Raw genomic sequence first — 21,090 nt, 5'->3', positions numbered from 1 at the left:
GAAAAAAACAAACAAACAAAAAACAAGATAGCAATCCTGAATCATAAAAAGTCTGGACAACCAAGCAATGAAGTTGCAAAGCTAATTAATTGTGAAGGAAAGAGAAACATCATTTATATTAACTTTTAAAATAGAGATGCAATGGCTTACGCTTCTGTTTCATAGTTCACCAGTTGCAACACGTTATCAATCCCATGGTACCAGGACAGATTCCAAGCCATCTTCAGCATGTCTGATACAGGTTTGAAGTTCAAGCTTTCAAAAGATATTGGCAAGACAAGAGTGTTTGGGCTAACAGCATGATGAGTAGTTACTATAACTGGAACGTGATACCTTTAGAGAAATTCAGAAAGTCACATTTTTATTATTTAACAGATAATTTGAACTTCAAATGCATGTTTCTTTCTACAAAACATTTTCTGCCATCACAACCACAACATTCTACCTCTATAAGTTCACTAAGGTCTCCTCTACACATTACTGGTATCATGCAATTAACTGGTTAATTCTGCAATTAGCTTGAGACCAGCTACATGTGCAAAATAGCTATCATACCATAAAAAGCTCCAACCAACTTGAAGGTTAGGTCTCCAAAATATGTGCTGACTTTATAGCTGGTTACTATCTAGCTTTAAATTTGTACATGTAGCAGGCTCTACCCTGTGGCTGGGAGCCCTGGGTAGAGCCTGCTACATGTACAAATTTAAAACTAGAGAGTAACCAGCTATAAAGTTAGCACATATTTCGGAGACCTCCCAGCCACAGGGATGAACCATGCCCATTGTGAAACCCCCCAGGTCTGCTGGATCATGGCAACCACAATCCCCCAGGCTCAGGGATGCATGAAACCCCAGACCCAAGGGATCACAGCACCTGCAATCCCCCAGACTTGGGGGTATATGAAACCCCTGGTGATCCCTCAGCCTCAAAGATGTGGGGAACAGCCCCACGGCTGGGAGCCCCTCAAGTGAGAGAGCTCCCAGCTGCAGGAGCTTGCTTCTTGCCAGTGCAGGGGGGAGCCCGTGTGTGAATCACACATTATATCTCATCATGCCTTTACCTGCACATCTGGAGGGGGTCTACATCAAGATAGATGTTTTGTTTCCACCAGTAAATATTATTTTGTATTTCTGCTCCTGAGAATATTTTTCTACTAGTATGCCATGCAGCAAATATGAAGAGAATATAAATTTACCAATATGATTAAAGTTTGGGGGGGGTAAAAGATTCCGAACAAGGGGCACAAGATAGGTGGGGGGGGCAAGAATACTTTAAATAAAGATGTAGGCTACAGACACCACAATCACAAGTGTAGAGTGTGGACCTAACAAGCCCAAATTATGGATAATATGCAGTTTAACTTACATAGCCTGAAATGTTCAGTATATACATGAATAAACAGTAGCATGGGAAAGCAGATTAATATCTGTTAGTCAAGGCCACCAGTAACTGTCCAGGCCAGATGTGGATAACTGGCATTTTTAAAAAGCACTTGCAGTAGTTAAAGTAACAACCCATCTTCTTATTTTATCTTCTGATTAAAAGAATTGATTATGTGCAGCTAATTAGAATCTTATGAAACAACAATATAATCACTTGTTGCCAGTCATGGCCATTTTCAATAGGTCTCGAACCAGAAGTGCAGCTAAAGCAGGAGACCCCAAAAGCCTATTTCTGAGTGATCGCAGGGTTACCCTCAGACATACCACCTAAGCTGGTAAGCAAAGGTAAGAAAGCAATTAACAAGTCCAGCAAAACCAGAACAAACGAACAAAGCACAAGGCCTGATACAGGACATTATACAAGACGGCCTTAAATTAGGTCATCCAAATTTACATAGCTTTAACTTAAATATGTTAGTAGTAGTGAATAATGTAACCATATGTTTTGGATACTGCTTTGTTATAACAGATACGTATTTCTTGGATGAACTGTGAAACAAAGCAGCCTTATCAGTGAAGATCATAAACCAAGGTTAAAAGACAAGATGGTGGCAAGCAACATTCCATGACAGTACAGAAAAGAGATAAGAAATTATCCCTTCTGGAACCGTAATTTTAACAGGCACATAAATCCCACCTAGTTGACACCTTCCCAGTTCCTAGGAGAACTGGTTCAGTTCAGTCACAAAAGTTTCGGTAAAGCAAAGACAACAGAATAAAACCAAACAAGGAACATTTATATTAGAATGAGCCATCAAAGTGTAAGGTTTTACTGGAGGGAAAATTGGAGAGCTCCAAAAATTCAATAAGACCTGCTGCCAGCCTGCATGATACCATCTTCCTGAGTCTTTCCAGCTGGTGTAGGTGAAAATTTGTGTATTGATGTGGGTAGCTAGAAAGGCATTGGAATAAGTGTATGTTCTTGTGCTTTGGGGCGAGACAATTGAAGTCAGGCTATTGATTTGTCTCTTGCCTCTTTTTTTACCTAATAATAGTAATTAAGTAATTAAGAGAATTGTAGCTGTACCTTAATTCTGTATCTAAACTTGCAGAAGAGGGTCTCATCATAGGTCTGCAAAGGGAAGTTAGTGTACTTAAAGCTACGGCTCCAATTTACATTCTTAGGCACAAAAGGTCTCTTAATGATCATGTTGGGAGTTAGTGAAGAATCACTTATAAATGGCAAATTTTCAAGTTTAATATGCACTAACTTCCTTGAATAAACAAATTTCTCTTGCATACCGATTTATTTAAAAATAATCACTTGTGTAAACCTACTTCGTATAGCAGAAAAATCACACAAATGACTTGGAGACCCACTGCAAATAAGCAAGTAAACAAACTGGGCTAAATCATCATAAAATGATTGTTCATTTGAATTTTTGTTTAACTTCACTTTTAACTGAGTTTAGTACAGTTACACTATAACTAGTTTCACTAGTGCAATTTATATGACTATACAGTATAACCATTTTATAAACAAAAAGTTCTGACAAAGAAAACCTCCTGATGGCATTTTAAACTTTTAATGGAAATGCAAGAGACCAGCAACTACAATCAGTATTTAAGTGAATTTCAAAATGCACAGGGCAGTAGATTCCTTTGCATTTTTCATTTATATCTTGGAAATCCCTCCATCATTGGCTAACAAAATATAGAAAGAAATCAAATTAATTGTAAAGAAACTCACCGTCTAACAACAGCAACAGGCAAGCTAAAGGTCAGTTGGCTAGAATAGTCACTGGATATACTGGCCCTGGAAGAAAAATATATTTATATCTATTATGACTTGATTTTAGCTGTGTATTTTTTTACTAAGGTTCTACTATACTTTATTACCCAGAATTAATAGTCATTTCTTGCTGCCTATGGATTGATTCATCAGTATGTTGATGAATAAATGTTTATAAAATTAACATTAGTAGTAACATTTTGCAGATCATACATCTTATTAGCATATAGAATTTATGTTGTGTGTGTGTGCTATATAAAATTAAAATGATATATAAAGCATTATGGTCAGTTTAAATTGCTTTACTGTTAGGAAAAACAGAAGTAGCAACTCTTTCCAATAAGTTTTAAATATACAAACTGTAAGAGAATACTAACTTTATTCCCAGCGAGTTACAATAATTTTAAGCACTGAAATACTTAAAGCTTTTATTTTGTAATAACATAAGTTTTTTTAGACAGGACAACTACTACAATGTGTTAGTGTGTTCATATTTTATTTCAATATTAAGAAACAGAAAATGAGGCATTTCATCCAGTTTTGAAGTGTTCCAAAAGTAGCTCAGGTGCTCCAATACACCTCTTGAAATGAAGCTATTTTTGAAGCATTTTGCTTCTTCTTGATCTCATAGGTCCTTAATAATCCCAGAATGCTCCACTCTCCCCTGCCTCCAAACTCCACAGGGAAGGAAGGAAGAGCAGTACGTGTCATCTGAGACTGCTGGCAGATGTTAAGGCAGTTGCATGATTGGGGCTGGAGGAATTTTAAGCCCCATTCCCCAAACTGCATGACCTGTCATGCCATTTGTGCATGGCAGGTCACACAAATCTGGGAATTAACCTCAGCTGCATGGGAGATTAACCTCAGGCATCCCACAGGGATAAAGCAGAGGGCAGTCAAGTTTGGGATCCAAAGCTGCCCCTAGCCCACTCACCTGAGTGTTGGAATTCAGCATCTGCCAGCACCGTCCTGGTTCAGACCCAGGTTATCTTCTGTTTGATTCTCAAGATCAGGCAGAGGGGGGCTGTATGCCAGGTCCCAGAGCTGCCCCAAGCCTTGAGGCTTGCTAAGATCCAACACCTTAAAAAGCTTTAAAGATCGTGTGCTACAAGGCAAGGCTCTTTAAGGTGCTGGGTTCTGGCAAGCTCACATCCTGATGCTGACAATCAGCTGTCAGCATTGGAACCAGGGCAGCACTCAGACAGATTTTAGACCCTGGGCTGCCCAGGTCCCAGTGGTGACAATCAGCTGACTGTCAACATTAGGATGATGGGGCATGTCACATGTTCAATTTATGGAGCCATACAAAGCAGCCACTAAGTTGTTATGTCTTTTAAAAATATATTTGTGAATGGTCTGCTATTTTATAATGCCATAAATTCTAGGAATGTATGGACAGTTGTAATTTATAGCATGATTAATATATTAATTGCACCAAAAATATAACATGTGGCAGGGGCTTGACAGACAGCCTTACAGACTGCCCAGCTGGATCCCAGCTGCTCTAGCACTCAGAGTGCTCCAGGTTCCAGTCAGTCCACAGGTCTGGAGCCTGCAGTCACTACAGCCATCTACAGTGCCCCCTGGTTGGAGATGGCTGAGCTGCTTGTCTGGCAGCTGAAATGCTATATTTCTTAAACATTTCCAAGTCCTTTACACTTGGAAACATTTCAAATGCTACATCTGTCTGCACCCAGACCTTCCTATTCAACTGAGGTTTGCCTTTACGAAAAGCGTATTTTATCACAGAAGAACTTTTGCAATAATGCTGATAGAACTGTAGATTACTGACTTCTAATCAAGTATTTAAATTTACATTGTGGTAGCAACTAGAGGCCTCAGTAATATAAGGACACCAGTGTACTAGACATTGTACAAACATGATCAAAGAGTTTATCAAGCCATTAAATTGGTTATATTTCCATTAGAAACTACATAGATGATCATGGCTTTGGATGATCTAGTTGTGGACAATCCTGCTTTGAGCAGGGGGTTGGACTAGATGACCTGAGGTCCGTTCCAACCCTAATTTTCTATGATTTTATGATCATAGAATGCGTTGTCAAGGTACAGAATATAAAACCTTTTCATTTACTTAACAGCTAACTCAATATGGTTGATTGACACTATGTGGGCAAAAATGTCCAATTTCAGAAGCATGATGTCAGTCTTTAGAACTTAATCTAAAAAGATACACTGACATCAAGAGAGAAATACCATAATATATTATTGAGCTTTAGATCTGGCCTTACATCACTGGATATTTATCCAATGTCAAAAACATACAAATGTGGGAAATGCATAAATTGTGACTAAAAGGTTTGCTTGTGCATTTACTGCTGTCAAAAAAATCCTAATTCTGGTAAAAGGGTATTTTCAGGTACAGAATAAAAAAGAAAAAAGAAAACCCTATACGTTACCATGTTTCTTTTCTTGATACTTCATCAAACAACAGAAGAAAAAGCAATACTGCAGTTTCAGTCAGGACAGTGCAATTATCTTGGAATATCAAGGATACTGAATAAAACAAAAGTATATTTAAAATGTAATCTAAGAAAGCACTAGCATTTGATAATATTTAAAATTCTGCATCATTGACTTCAGTAGCAATTTTGCCATCAACTTCAAGGGGGAAAAGAATCACAACTTAAAAGAACAAATGAACAAACTGTTTAAAATGCAATGCCATCTGAAGTAACTACATCAGGCGCTCCCAATCTTTTTAGGCTGAGGACCGACAAGCCATGGACCAGAAGTGGCCAGCATACTGTATACCCAGTATAAAAAAGGGTTGGCTGCTGGTCCACAGTATGCTGGTCACTTCCAGTCTGCGGTTTGCTGGTCCGCGGTCACTTCCGGTCCGGCAGTCAGACTTCCTGTGGACTGACAGCCAACCCTTCGTGGCCCACCACCACGCCGCGGCCTGGGGGTTGGAAACCCCTGAACTATATCACCAAACCACCAACCCAACATCCTCAAACATTTTTTCCTAGTAAAAATCTAATCATATTTTAAACAATTTTCTCTCCAATAAAAACATAAAGGCATATTATATTATCAATAGAAGTTTTTCTAAGTCACCTCTGAATAGCGTGAGCAGGACAGCAGGCTGCTGTGTTAATGACAGACGTGTCACTGGATCAGCATATACAAGCTTTCGTAAAAGTGTAAGACATGGTAAGACTATACATTCCATGACCTGCAGGGGGGAAAACAATATTAATCTAGATTTCTCTCTATCCAGTTGCTTAGGACTAGGAGAAAACTGCCATCCTACAAAAAATGTATACTGTTTATAAGTCAATAGTAGAGAGATCTATAAAATTGTCAAATCAGAGAGACCTATAAAACTGTTAGCCATCACACCGGCCTCAGAAAAAAACAAGGTGTCATACAGAATTTCTTCTACTGTTTAACAGGCTCTTTCTGGAACCAGCCTCCTGAAGCCCATAGTCCTCTTTGAAGGTTTGTTTCAAAGAGGCCAATTTTTTTAGACCCATGCCTGTAAACAGGAAGATGTGACAATAAGTCTATTAAAGATAAGTATTTATGTTAATAGAGCTCTATCTTGTCAAAATATATGAACTAAAGACATATGGCCTTATGTAGCCTTTTTCATTTGTCAATGCAAAATGTTATACAATACTGGTTGACTTATGGGGAAACTTTAGGGCAGGTAAAGGAAATGATTTGCTCATGTTGAACAGAACAGTTGAACAGCCAGAATAGAACCAAAGTTCTTTCAATATGTAAGAACACCACATATCCACAGTTTGTTCAGGGAATACAAAGGAGCCAAGTTGGTATCTTTTTTGCAGATCAAGAAATACACTATTCTATTACTTTGTTTGCCTGAAGTTCAATATTTAAGGATATGCTTTGTGAACTCTATTATCACTGAAAGATAAAAATTCCATTTGATATTTAATAGATCAAAATACTGCTTATGTGCAATAGAAACACTTGCAGCACTGTATCTAGCTGCTCCCAAAGCTTTCTTAAGAACTGTCCCCAAAAAACCCTTCTATTCACAAGCACCCTTTCCTAACAGACGCTTAGATTTTTTCTTTTAAGAAGTTTTAATACATTTTTATATTTCAACACACATTCCCACAAACTGTTGTAAATTAAGTTCTTTTAGTGCACTACATTATTAACGGTAAAAATCCAAGAGCTTAAAAATGCCCCTGAAACTTCAACTGGAATCTTGCCAATTTTGCTCAGGGTTGAGATACACTGATGGGGAATTTTCCACTCATACATACTCTACAAATAAAAAATGCTGTTCTCCAGAGCTGCCTAATTACTTTCTTTTTTTCTTGTTAAGGTGACTGACTTAACATAGCAAAATGCTAAATGTTCCAGTCAAATACCTCTTCAAAGTCTTCACTTGGTAAGTAAATTTAGACTTTTTGTATTGTATAAGCATTTTTTAGGATTACAAAGATAAGGACTTCCTATGATAGGAAATCCATCTGCCTCCCCACCTCAAACTCTCAATCACCTTCAGGGCATATAGCCAAAAAAAGAAGACAATCAACTAACCAGAAGCACAAAATGGAATAACAAGTTCCCACAGATCTCACAAACAGTAAAGCTTTTAAAAGTGCTTGTGTGACTCCTACCTAGGCATCAAAACAGCAACCCAAAAGGCCTCTGCTCAAACTTCCCCCACCCCACTCCAAATGCACTAGGCACTTCTTTAATTTGACTTGAAAGTTCCATAGGCACTTGCAACTCTGTTTCTGTGAGTGGATAGAAATGCTTTGACCCGACTAGCCAGGTGCCTAGTTCTCACTTAACTTCTGCATCGCAACAGGGTGCAAGTGAAGTCAGATTTAAGAACTCAGAGGCACACCCAGAGCACTTCTAGACACCAACAGAACGAGGCCCTCACAAATGCAATTATAGCTATTGTAGGTAGTGGCATCCTATTGATTACAGCAGGCCTCTCCTAATTATTTTGGCTACATGGGCTAAATCTGAACTGTGGGGATTCTTGTGGCCCAGATAACCCACCTCTGGTGGCAGGCCAGGGGCTTGTTGGTATTTCTGCAACAATGGAATACCATATTTGCTTGCATACCACATTTGCCTTTCCTCAAAAAGAACAGGCTTTCAAAATCAAGGTGCATGACTTAGCAGGGGCAGATCCAGAGCAAGTACGGTGCAGATGCATTCCCTCCTTTGATTCTCGCTCTATCCAAGGTTTAAAGGCCTTGATCCTTGCTCGAACTCCTGCCTGCCCTAGACCTGTTCCTTGCTCCTACCTAGTTCCTACCTGTGCCTTACCTAGCCTGAACCAATACTCCTGCTTGGATCCTTGCCCTGCACCTGCCTGCCTCTTCTTCTAGTGCCTGATTGCTCCTCCCCTCTCTGTCCCAGTGTTTCTGTCCCCAGCCTTGACAAGTAACAGCCTACGTTGACCCTGATTTCTTTGCAACCCCCAGCTTGAGACCTCAAACTTGACACAGCTTGACCTTGATGTCCATTATGGTAGCCCCTGCTCTAACACATGTTCTTTGAATCAATCATCTACATCCTGGTCTATCCTCACAATCATGAATGCAAAAAAGGGTGTAGCACATAGGTTTCAGTATTATTCAGTTTTTTACATCAGGTAGATTCAGTTTCAAGGCAGATTATCTGAAAGGCCACAGGCCTTGTAATATTTAGGACACTATCTTGTTTATATCCATATTGTCCTCAATCAAGTTTGGGTCACGTTCTTTACAATAAATGCCTGCTGGTTATTTTTGTAAACAACTGCAACCTATTTCAGAACTGGACTTTAGAGGCAGAATTTAACCTCTAACAGTATAATGTGCATCAATTTGAACCTTTTCAAATTACTTTTCAGTCCTCAATCAGGGAGAGATCAGAAGTTCTGCCCATCAAAATTAAGATAAAACTTATGCATCGTTAGTGTGGTTCTGAGCTAAATTACAGTGTAATAGACTGTTTTCATACTCTGTAACTTAACAAGAGACTTCACATGCAGCATGACTATTCTTAGATGCTTGTATTCTGAATAGGTGCAATACTCTAAAGTGCTTTATGCTTAAGAGAACAAAAGGATAAGGTTCTTTTGCTTTTGTTGAACACTTACAGGCACAGACAAACTTTTACCTTGCCATCCCGGTGTACACATTCAGTCAGGTAAGCATGTATCTTATCTATCACACCCCATTTTTTCAAGAAGTCATGCAACTTAGTATCTGGAAGAAAGAGGGGGGAGCGGGGAGGGGGACAGATTCAAGACAGTTCTACAACAGCATTATATTTTGCTTTTGGTGTTGGGCCACAAGTTATTTTAATGCTGTGGAGCAGTGTTATTTTTATGAGCTTGTATTCTACAACCTCTCCCACACAAGCACAGCTCAGGCAATAACAATGCAAGCTTCTCTATAACTTCTTACATCTCTGCACACTATGTAAAAATATAGACATCTATTCAATATCTAACCTCATTATGGAGACTGAAAATGTGCAAATTGTGATGGCCTGAGGAAAGAGAAATCAAACTCAGTTCATACATCACCATATAACCATGATATGAGGTCTATTATTTATCACTATTCATGTGAAAATTGCTGAATCTTACTTCAAATCTTTTAAATATACCTGCCCCTTCAATTATTGTATTAAATGGTCTGGATATTGGCTTAATCATAGGCAATTTAAATGGTTCATAACTATAGCTCCTGGCATTACAACACAAACCAAATGCAACAAAGGTGGATGAAATCCTTGCTCCATTAAGTAAAGAACAAAAGTCTTATGAGCTGCAATGGAGTTAGGCTTTGACCCCTATTGTTTATCATAATTACCATATGCTAGACTAGCAGAAATTTGACAAATTAAAAGGAGCCCGGGGAAAAGCTGAGCACGGGGGTGGGGAAAAGCAGCCTCTCACCCACCCCAGGGCCGGCACCCCGTGCTGCAGCCCATGTGGGGCTGTCCGGAGCAGGCACAGGCAGCCCCATGTGGGCTGCGAGCGGCTACAGCGTGGGGCGCCAGCCACGGGGCAGGCAAGGGGCAGCTTTTCCCCGCCACGCTCAGCACCAGCTTCTAACCCGCCCCCAATGCCAGCCAGGACCCCACACTGGCTCCAGGCTTGCCTGTCGGGGCTGTGCATGGCGACAGCAGCTGTGGCCCCCCACACTTGCCACACCAGGCAGTGTTTGCCACCGCTGCCTCTGTGCTGCCCAGAGTACAAGTGAGCTCCAGACAGGCAGCAGCTGCCAACACTGCCCGGCGCGGCAAGCGGAGGGGCCGCATTGCTGCCACTGCACACAGCCCCGACAGGCGAGCCCGGAGACAGCGTGGGGCTGGCAGCAGAACCAGGTTAAAAGCTGGTGCTGAGCACGGGGAAAAGTGGCTTCTCACTCCTCCTGTGCCTGGCACCTGTGCTGCAGCCACTTGCAGCCCGTGTGAGGCTGCCTGTGCCTGCTCCAGATAGCCCCGTGTGGGCTGCGAGCACCTGCAGCAGGGAGTGTCGGCCATGGGCAGGTGAGGGGCCCGTTTTCCCTGCACTTAGCACCAGCTTCTTCCCTGCCAGCGAGAAGGGTGTTGGGGCTGTGTGTTGTCCCCTGCCTGTACTGTGGGGCTGGGAGGCACTGGGAGTGAGTGGGCGGGGAGCCATCAGGAGCACGGGGCCTGCACTGGTGTCCTGGCGCCAGCATCAGCGGGGCCCAGAGCAGGGTGACAGAGTACAGGGGTCCCAGCCAGCAGGGGCTCTATGGAGCTGGGCCAGCTCCCCCCCTCTGCTGGTGCAGCCCAGCCTGGCTCCACAGACCCCTGCCAGCCTGTGCCCCACTTCGGGCCCCACCGGTGCTGGCCTTGGGACACTGGTCCCAAGACATTGGGACACTGGTCCCAAGATGGTAACCAAGGGACAGGGCACCTGTCAAGGGGTGGAGCTACCCATGGGGCCCTTGACAGCCTGCCAAAACTGCCAGACTGGGTAAGCGGCCCTCCTCCAGAAATAACTGCCCGCCCCTGATGTAAAGGGAGCCTAACAATGGTAGCCTTTCCCAGTACTCCAGTGGTAAGGGTGCTACCCTAGGTGGCAAAAGTTGTGGGTTCAAGCCCCAGCCTGGCTGGAGTCCTCTGGCTCCTCAGTGAGTCCCTGGTGCTTGTGGCTACTTTGGGTTGCATGGAAGTCAGTGGGGGAAGGCTGGGTTGGAGGCCAGGGAGAGAAGGTCTGGGCATGTGAACCCCAGGTTGAATAGCAAGAGGTTTTTTTGTTTGTTTGTTTGTTTTTCACAAACTCACCATGGGGGACCAGCGGAAATTGGGTGAGGCTCTGTTCCCCCAGGCACCACAGGAAGTTACTAGGAATAACGGCCACAAATTGTTAGGGAGAAGGTTCAGACTGGATATCAGGATATTATTTTACAGTTAGGGCTCCCAGGCTCTGGAATGGACTCCCAAGGGAGGTGGTGCTCTCTCCTACCTTGGGGGGTCTTCAAGAGGAGGCTGGACAGATATTTGGCCGGGGTGTTATGACCCTGGCACTCGTTCCTGCCTGGGGCAGGGGGTTGGACCTGATGATCTGTTTAGGTCCCTTCCAACCCTAAGCACTATGAAACTAACTATAATGCTAACACTGAGTGGCACTCTGCAGCACCCCAGAAAGGATTTCAAAACATCCTAGGGTGTCATTACACCCTGGTTGAGAATCATTAATCTAGAATGATGTATTATAGATCCTTTAGCCTTGGAAGAAAGGAAAATAAATTCAAGAAAATAAAAGGTCCTCCCTAAGTGAATCTCCTTTTGTATTCATGCTTCCTATGCCAGGTTTTGATAGTAAGGATTTGTTGCCGTTGTTGCTGCTGCTGCCTGCAACAGGTCCTGTGCTGGGCCAGCATATCAGTTAAGAACTAACGTATGAAAGACCTAGTCTGGCAACTTCATACTACTACTCAGTTGAAAAAAGTTCTACTTGTTTTCCTCAGCTTTTTTAAGGCACTATTAGATTAAGCTAACTGATAAATACTTCTGAAAAGCTTCAAACTAAGCCTTTCAGCAATTTTGGAAACTTAGCAAGAGCATCAGGACTACATGAGTTTGTGCTTCTCAAAGTGAAACCACAAGACTAAGCAACTTCAAGATTGGCCTTGTGTGCTTAAAGTTTGCTGGTCTACAAAACAGATTGGCTAATGATACCAAAAGAATGCTTAGTATTTTCTAAGGACAGTAGTCTCTTTCACTCAAAGCAGAAACAACTGGACCACTAAAAATGGGAACTGTGCAGGGTCATTACCTCTAATGCACAAAGTGAATAAGTTGAGTAAGGAAAGGTCAAGAAGAAAATGAAGGGAAAAGACCCACCAGCTGTGATAATGTAGTGCCCTATTTTAAAGCTCCATCATTAGGCATAATGTAGCCTTGCAGAATTACAGTTACCTCTCACCCAAGAGAGGACGCTTTTTCTTTAATGAGAAAATACGATCTCATATTCCTTATTCTCAAACATAACAGGATGAAGCAAGTAAATTTTGAAACCAGACTGTAAATTTTCATGACAATTTTGAAATACCATAATTAAGGTAAGGAGTAGCTATGTACTTAAAAGGGCAAAAACAGCATTTCAAATAGAAAACTAACACTCTTGCTGACCAGCACACGAATAAATATTTTCTAGGGTATTTTACCTTGCATGATGATAGCTAGCTGCTCTGCTGCAGACTCTCTCAAAACTAAGTCAACCGTATCAGAAGTAAGAATAGCATATAGTTTTTCAACAGTTTCAGCCTAAAAATAAAACTACATTTAGAATTACATAAAGGACATTATTGGTAAACAGGAGAAGTTTCCCAGTTACTACCTCAGAGAATGGAAATAACAAAAACTATAAATACTTTAACTAAAATTAATTTTAAAAATCTTTATATTCAGCACATGTTTATTCAGAAGCAAGTATGGTATGCATTTACCATATCCCTGAAGTAATTTTTGAGGAACAGGGTAAATTAACAACTTTTAGCATATAACTGGATATAACATTTTAAAATATACCTTGCTGATATTTTTAAAGTATACAGGGTTAAAAAAAAATCATACATTTATATTCAGATTTGTATTTCTTATGCAAAATTAAGATTTTGCTGCACAAGGGTATATTATTACAACACAGGTATATTAGTTAAATTAGCAGATGATTCACATTTCAGCACAATACAATTTCAGCTAAATGCAAAACAATTCCTTTATAGTGGTATCTGATTAGGTCAGTTATTTAACTCCCAGACATACCAATATATTTTGAACCTTAAGGACCTGGAGAAGATTATGTTTCTTTTTTTCTTTTTTGAAAAATCCAAGGTTAACTGAGTGGCTAGAATTTTTTTCTAACAATTTATTTTTTCAGAGCTCCCTTAGCATTTATTTTTACTGGTTACTCTTAACTTCCCTTTGTTCCTTTCCTATAAGGCCACTAACTGCCAACCTACTAGAGACCACCAGCTTCAAGTCCTGGATCCTTTCATATTACAGATATATGATTTTCTCTGAAAAAAGGAAATGTCAAAAAAGAAGAGAATCTTCTAGTAGTCATCCCATGATTCTGATTAATGAGACTCCTGAACCGAAGTAATGAAGGGAGCTGGGACATTAGTCAAACTATATTTCCTGTAAGATTTTGTGTACAAGGTGATTAAACTGCATTCAAGTATGGGCATTTCAGAAGGTACCTATGATGCCCAATTGTATCTTTTGCAACAGACACTGAAATTATTTAAGTGCCTATGATTCAATCTCTGCTTCCTCCTCTGCTCACCTGGCCTCCCAACTCCCACTCTTACCATGCAATCTCCCCCACCATGTGGTCTCCCCCACACTCCCCTCTTCATAACACGTGATCTCCCCTGCTCACTTCAGACTGAAGTAAATATGGTAATAAATTATGGTAGGAGGTAACATTTTCACTAAAGGGTTACAAAACTCTTTCCAGGATAGTGCTGTTTCAGCTGCTCTTATCTTTATATAATTTTCATTTTATGAGCTGCATTTCTTTTTAAAAACTCAGCAACAACAATTGACTTGTTTGAGGAAAAGGAGGTCAATATTTTTCCTGCAAAAATTCCGAAAAAAGATAGCCTATTAATTTCCCAGCAATTCTGATTCCAAGTGGCCAGAGGAAGAACTTTGATATCAGACTATGAAAATTGCCTTTTGGTGTTCCTGCAAAAGACTGATTTTAGCAGAGTGATGACTACTTGAAAATCATGCATGACAGAATTTTAAGTGTGTGTTAAACTTCTGTCATGTGGAGCTAACTTATTTCAATTTTACAGAAAATTTTGCGAAACTAGTCAACTGAGCCCTTGTCTCATGAACAGCTGCATTTCATAACATGTTCTTAAGATTTGAGGTGGGAAGAACTCACTGACAGATCTTTTTTCAGGGGTGAAAATCAGTTCATTTGGAAACTACTGCAGCCTTCAGTCAACGGAATAACTCATCGACTCTTTGCATGATGTTAAACCAAATGCAAAAGAGTTCTGAAATATGACAGAATGGTAGACAGATTTTGTTCACCTTAAAAACGGACTCTCTTGTGTCATCCAGCTTCAGCTCAATAGGTCTTTCCACAACAAACAAGTTAGGAACACTGGTGAAAACACTGCCATGTAAAAGAGGGCGCTTCAGGCTGGCTCCTTCTTCATTCATGAGATGGAATGTTAGATGTTTAAGTGCCATGGAACGCACTCTACAAAGCAAAGTATTAAATAACAGAATATTTTAGCTTTTTAGCTAAGCATACAAAGAGGTAAAAACCTTAAAAAGGGGGAAGAAGGAGATGCAAATACCAAACTCATTTATATTAATCATTTGCCTAAACATTTTAAATGAACCCTCATTCTAAAACAAAGTTAGTCTTAACACTCCAGGTTAGACTTGCACATGTGTGTTGAATCCCATGCTGAAATTGCTGCAGAACATTACTCACAACTGCTTTTTTGAGAAAAGAAGTCGGAGAGCAGCCCTTAGTCTAGTAGTTCTAGGGAGAATCCCTTCTCCTTTGTCAGAAGTTGTTTCACTCAGGGCAAGGATGCTCTTACCCAGTGTATCTTCGGCATCTGCATAACCCTACAAAAATGTCAAAATCTATTCAGTTAGCTTATCTAATTAAGAAACAAGCATGCCTAATTTTGGCAACAAACAAAAAATGGAAATTATTTTCTAAGTACCAAATACTTCACATAAAAATAGCACTGGATGAGCTCATAAGCAAGCAATTCATAAGATTAGGTTAGGCATACTTAAAGGCAAGTAATGTAATATCCTCATGCTTTCTAACAGATATAGCTTTAGAAAAACGCTATCTTCCCTGTATCTTTCCTGAAAAGTAAAATTTCCAGCCAGTAATTTAAAAAACAGACAAACACTTCATTTATATAAATGGAGCCAAAAGGTAACTATTACTTGGGTTCATTTCATTTTGGTAGAGTAAGATCTTCCGCAGAAACAAAGAAACATATTTTAGGTAACCCTTTCCTTAAATCAAAAGCATTACATTTTTTACACTGCCCTGCCACATCTCGTTGTAAACTTTAGCCTTTAATCTACAGACATAATGCTTCTCAGGATCTGCTCTCTGCCTTCAGAATTGGTTTTCTGTATTATAAACACAAATCAATAGTTGAGAAAAACTGAAATAAAGAATCCTAGCCGTTATTTTGCAGGATGTATTCAGAGCATAGACAGAAATCCCCATCTCTGTGAGGAAAACTAAGTCTAGCTTTAGTGTTCTGCATTCTCTTTTTCCCCATAAATAATCTATATCATAAATTTACATAGTATCACACAAACATAAAACTTATTTTTACTGAAGACAGTATGAGGGCCGAATACATTCAGTGAACTTTGTGCAAGGCTAGAAATAGGCATAGCTGAATGAATCACATCACCTGGCTCCTAGCTCCTACCCTGGGGGTCTTTAAGAAGAGGCTTGATGCCTACCTGGCTGGGGTCATTTGAGCCCAGTTTTCCTCCTGCCCAGGCAGGGGGTCGGACTTGAAGATCTACAAGGTCCCTTCCAACCCTACTTCTATGATTCTACGGTGTCAAGGCATGGCTGAGCCACTTCACTGGGCAAAATGCATACTGCCCCTTGTCCCGCACCACCACGTGTGGGACAAGGGGCAATGTGATCTCCCCACTTTCCCTGTTCTGCCAGATCTGCCCCAGTGATCACCAGGAATGGGTATGACTAAGTGGGGAAAGACTTTTTCCTGCCCAGCCAGACTCGAGGCACAGATCTAGTTAAGCGGGGAACCTCAACTTCCCCACTTATGGAGAGGTAGCTCGAGACTCCCCAGAGTGCTTCTCTGTAAGCAGATTAAGTGGGCAAGTGTTCTCAGGGCTTGAGTGCCCCTCAGGCTTGCAGAGCACCTGTCCAGCATGGCAAGAGAGCGCAAGCAGCTCAGGATGCTAGCACTCTTCCCCCACAGAAACAATACATGTCCACAATAATAAAGCAGCAGGACAATAAAGCGGCAGTGGCGGAGTTTATTACCAACTTTTGTTGCACCACTGATTTCCTTTTATGTGGCTCAACAAAGGGGATTGATGTCTATTTGCTCAGCATTTGTGCCTCCATAAACATTTTTATGGCACAAATGGGACATCAGATGACATCTGTTTTCACCTCAAGTGCCTGTCCTCACAGAACTTGTTACTCACTGAAAGAATCAAGACCTAAGATGGGAAAAACAGACTGCATAAAGAATTCATTTTTCAAGATGGTTTTCATGGATAAATTTGAGGAACATAAAAAAGGAGAAGTAACAAAGATTGTGCTTCCCAGGACTACTTGGAAAGGCTACTTAAGGGGTACTGCAGAACATGGAGTCATAGGATATAATATGCAGCATAAGATTAGAGGGTTAGAGGGATAGTACAATGAAAATCTTTGTCACTGAACAGATATAAAGGATTTAGGTAGAACAACTAGGATAAGAGTGGTGGGGGGAAGAGAAGGATGAGATTTCTTGCTAGACTACAGATGGGGCAAAGGGATCCATGAGATGGGGCAAATGGATCTGGCCAAGTCTCAGGATATGTCTACCTGGTGCCAGACCTGAGGTACTCTGAGCACCAGAATCAGTATAGCTGAATTACTAGGTTAAACTGGTTTGAACAGAGCACATTGCTATACTACTTTTGGGAACTCAACTAATTTTGACAGCTATAAAAGGGACTGTACTGCACTGTATAGACATATTCTTAGACACATGAAGGCAGCCTGAAGAATTCAAGAGAATACTGAAGATTAACGTATTACACTTTGACTTTGGAGGCATGGGGGAGGAGGGTGGCGCAAAAAAACCCAAAAGGGCTGCCCATCATGATGTCCTAATGAATGTCACAGTCCTCCCCAGGTTATGATTTTCAAATCTTACAGGGGGGCTCTACTCTCTTATGGGGGGCTCACCCCCCCCCAAGATTCCCTGTAATTCAAACCCTGACAATAGGTAATAAAAGTCTTGCTTTAATATTTCTATACACTGAAAATATATAACTCGATTCTATATACTGAAAATGTGTCATTTAAAAAAATAATTTTCCATGTATAGAATCTAATTATTGGAGGGTTATCTTTAATTCTTCCACGGCAGGTGGGCAGGCAATGGGGAGGTAGACAGCATGAGGAGGTCAAGCAGCTTGCCTCCTGCCTGCCACCCCCCAGCCTCTGCTTCATGCCAGAAGGCTCTGTCCTCATTCTAGCCTGGGCACTGAGCACAGCCCCAGCCCAGTCCCCATAGCAGTAGCAGCTGTGTGGGTTGCACACTGCTACGCTGGGACCATGTTCAGTGTCCTAGGCTTCAGTGTGTACATAGCCTGCTGCTGTGGAGCAAGGGTAAGAAGTAGGAGGGGGAGAGTGGCAGGCAAGGGAGCAGAGGCTGCATGGGGGGCAGGGGGGACGTGATGGGGAGAAAGAGGCTGCAGGGGGAGATGGCATGGTGCTGGGCAGGGCTGGGGAGAGACGGGTAGCAGCTGCGGCTATGGCTGCAGCACCAGGTAGAGGCTGAAGGCCAAGCCACAGCAGCTGCCTGTTCCTTCCCATGCTCAATTCTAAGTCAAGCCCCCCGCACCCCTTTAAATAAGAGGGAAATACTGGTCTTAAAATTGAGTAAATACAATACTTAATTTTTCCTTGTATAACATTACAATGTTGCTGTACATGCATTCCTACGATAATAAACATAAATTTGCTTTAAAATGATGCAAGAGTACCTGTAGAATTGGAATGATAGGATAAAGAGCCTCAATAAAATTGTTCCAGGTCATTGCTGTCATCATTAATTGCCCCTGTAACAGATACATCAGAATGGCCTTGGCAGCAGAGTTCACCTGTTCCACAACAAAGGATTAAATAACAACAGAAGAAAGTAGTTAGGTCAACCTGTCAATCCTACGGCAGGCAATTTCCTACAGAATACTTCCAATTAGTCAACTTATGTATCTAGGGAAAAGAAGGAAAATATTCCTCCTAGAATGATTCCTCTGCAAATTGTTGATGGGCTACTACAGATGGTATTACCTTCTACTCTAATTCTTGACATGCAATTCTTTTACAACACGGGTATTCTGATTTCTATGACAAAAGACATTCTGTTTATAGAGAAAAAGTTCAGAGTGGTGTAAACAGTAAAAATGCATTGTCAATCCTGCCATACTGAAATTTGTTAAATCCCACAAATCACTGAAGTTTTGCTGAATCACTTTTTCATCACAACTCTTCACTCCTGTTCATATTTTTTTATAAATACTCATGAACCTTTCCATATGTTGCAAGCAGTGCTCAAGTAAGAGAAATAAGTCATTACATAATATCAGACACCTGCTAACCTCTTCTCTTTTTCTACGGTCTCTGGCTTTAGAAAACAAAATCTTTTTTTCTCTTCATACCCAACTAATTTTCAGGAACATTCCATTCTCAATCTCCAAGACATTTTTGGGAAGGAAAAAAAAATGTATAAAGTGGCTACATGGACACTAGGCTTTCTTCTGGAAACCTGTTAAAACTATTGTTACCAAAAATGGAAAATTATTTGGGTTTCTCAAAACAGCTAACAGATCAGATTGTCATATTCCTCAAGAGCTATATAGTTTCAAAGGGTTTATGAGCCTTAGGCCATGTTTGCTTTTATAGTGCCAACAAGAAGAAACACCAATTCTGGAAGCTCTGCCTTTAAAAAAGAAACACTCATTACAGACTGCTCATATATGGCATATGTTGCAAAAGCTTCTCACCGTTCCCTCCACAAGAAAAAGCTACCCACAACAGATAGCCACTACTCGTTAATCTATTTTTCACAGACTAAGAAATCTTAAATCCCCCCTGGGGATGCTGGGTTCTCCTGTTGATTCACGTACACCAGGGACTGGTAACCTTTAAGAATGGCAGGTTACTGCTTGGGTGCCAACCCACTCCACAGCATCCCAGCCCTGCTTGCTCTGCACTAAGGGCTGTTCTTGTGACCCTACTACTGCAGCCTCCACTTAGCTTCACCACCAAATGCCACTGATTTCCATTATCAATGGCAACGGGGAGCCTCAAATTCAGCAGTAAGGGTAAGCTCAGTAGGACAAAAGAACTGCCCTCAGGAGAGAGTAGGGAGGGCAGAGAAGTATCAGCACAGCGTAAAAGAACAATGTGTGTAAATGAATTGTTTTGCGCCTGTTTTGATCTGGGTCAAACTGCAACAGTCAAATGAGATGTCTGTGTACAGCCTTAATAGCACAAACATCAGCAGTCATTTGGCAAATTCCACAGATTTCAACATTAAAGGGATCACTTAATATGATTTATGTATGCCTACTAATTCATGAGGAAAACAGTCTGCTCTCAGCTTTTTCCACCTATTTAATGCTGGTTACTTCATAACACAGAGGCAACCTTCAACTCTATTTTGCTATTCACACCTGATTATGGCTCATTACATTATCACTCCCAGTGCCATTACTCCAAGAACAGACTAATTGGAAAGGACCTAGCCATTTTCAAAGCTAACAGCTTAGCACTGACAGGAGCTGAGAATAACTAGAAAATTAACCCCCAATGTTAAACGTTAAATATTAAACATTTAATATTTAAATATTAACACAAACTCTCTCCAATTCAACCAGCTAGTTCTATGAAATGAAACTTTACTGACACTTACATTACATCCCTTTTTATAAGGGCACAATATTATAATGTCAATGTGTAGCACCTGTAATACTAAGGTTATTTTGTAAAGTAATTTGGTAGTCGGTTTAAAAAAAACAGAGAAATCTGATTTGGCATCTTCCATACAAGTTCAACGCATCGAATTTGTACCTAATGATTTTATCCTTATTAGAGTTCATCACCTTTCCATGCTACTCAGGTGAATCTTTAAACATTTTCAATCTTATCATGCACACAGTCTTTCTGCAGGTAAAAATTAACGTGGCTGTGCAGTTTTAGGTCTTACTTTTCCAGGTGTACATACATTTAGCTGTTTTAATAGAACCGTTAAAGAAAAAGTGAGAGATGAAATAGGACTGAAACCACTACTGAGAATAGTGAAATAGATTATTTGTCTACATGCAAATGCCAACCCTTAATAATGTGCGGGCTGCCTCCCGATCCCGTCCATGTCGCCATGTGCGAGCCGGGAGCGATATGCGGACCCGTCTTTGTGCACGCGGGCTGTGGCCAGTAGCCCGGGCACGCAGGGTCAGAAGAGACCGCACGGCGGCAAGGCACGCACGGGCTAGAATTAGTCACAGACGCGTAGTGGTTGATTCAAAGATTATTTACTTACACCCAAGATGGTCGCGGTGTAGGCTGGACAGTTTCCAGGTTCAGCTCCGCTTAAATCCTCGTTGGAGGACCACGACAAATTCGGTTCTTGGGCCCCGGAGTTGTTAAGG

General features: G+C 41.1%; 1 protein-coding gene across 1 annotated transcript in view; it reads right to left on the bottom strand.

Annotated features, from left to right (window-relative positions):
* RTTN (rotatin) overlaps window positions 1–21,090 on the bottom strand; it is a 147,871-nt gene that overhangs the window by 83,165 nt on the left and 43,616 nt on the right. The window contains exons 15-23 of the mRNA XM_025211349.1: window positions 18,424–18,540; window positions 15,134–15,273; window positions 14,722–14,893; window positions 12,837–12,936; window positions 9,304–9,392; window positions 6,256–6,373; window positions 5,595–5,691; window positions 3,133–3,198; window positions 151–333 (exon numbers count right to left, since the gene is read on the bottom strand). Coding sequence (XP_025067134.1) covers window positions 151–333; window positions 3,133–3,198; window positions 5,595–5,691; window positions 6,256–6,373; window positions 9,304–9,392; window positions 12,837–12,936; window positions 14,722–14,893; window positions 15,134–15,273; window positions 18,424–18,540 — 1,082 coding nt within the window. The remainder of the gene's footprint in view (window positions 1–150; window positions 334–3,132; window positions 3,199–5,594; window positions 5,692–6,255; window positions 6,374–9,303; window positions 9,393–12,836; window positions 12,937–14,721; window positions 14,894–15,133; window positions 15,274–18,423; window positions 18,541–21,090) is intronic.

This window comes from Alligator sinensis, unplaced genomic scaffold, assembly GCF_000455745.1.
Source record: "Alligator sinensis unplaced genomic scaffold, ASM45574v1 scaffold1213_1, whole genome shotgun sequence".
Lineage (NCBI taxonomy): Eukaryota > Metazoa > Chordata > Crocodylia > Alligatoridae > Alligator > Alligator sinensis.
Note: the sequence above shows the minus strand (reverse complement) of the source record. Positions and strands in the feature narration are given on the sequence as shown.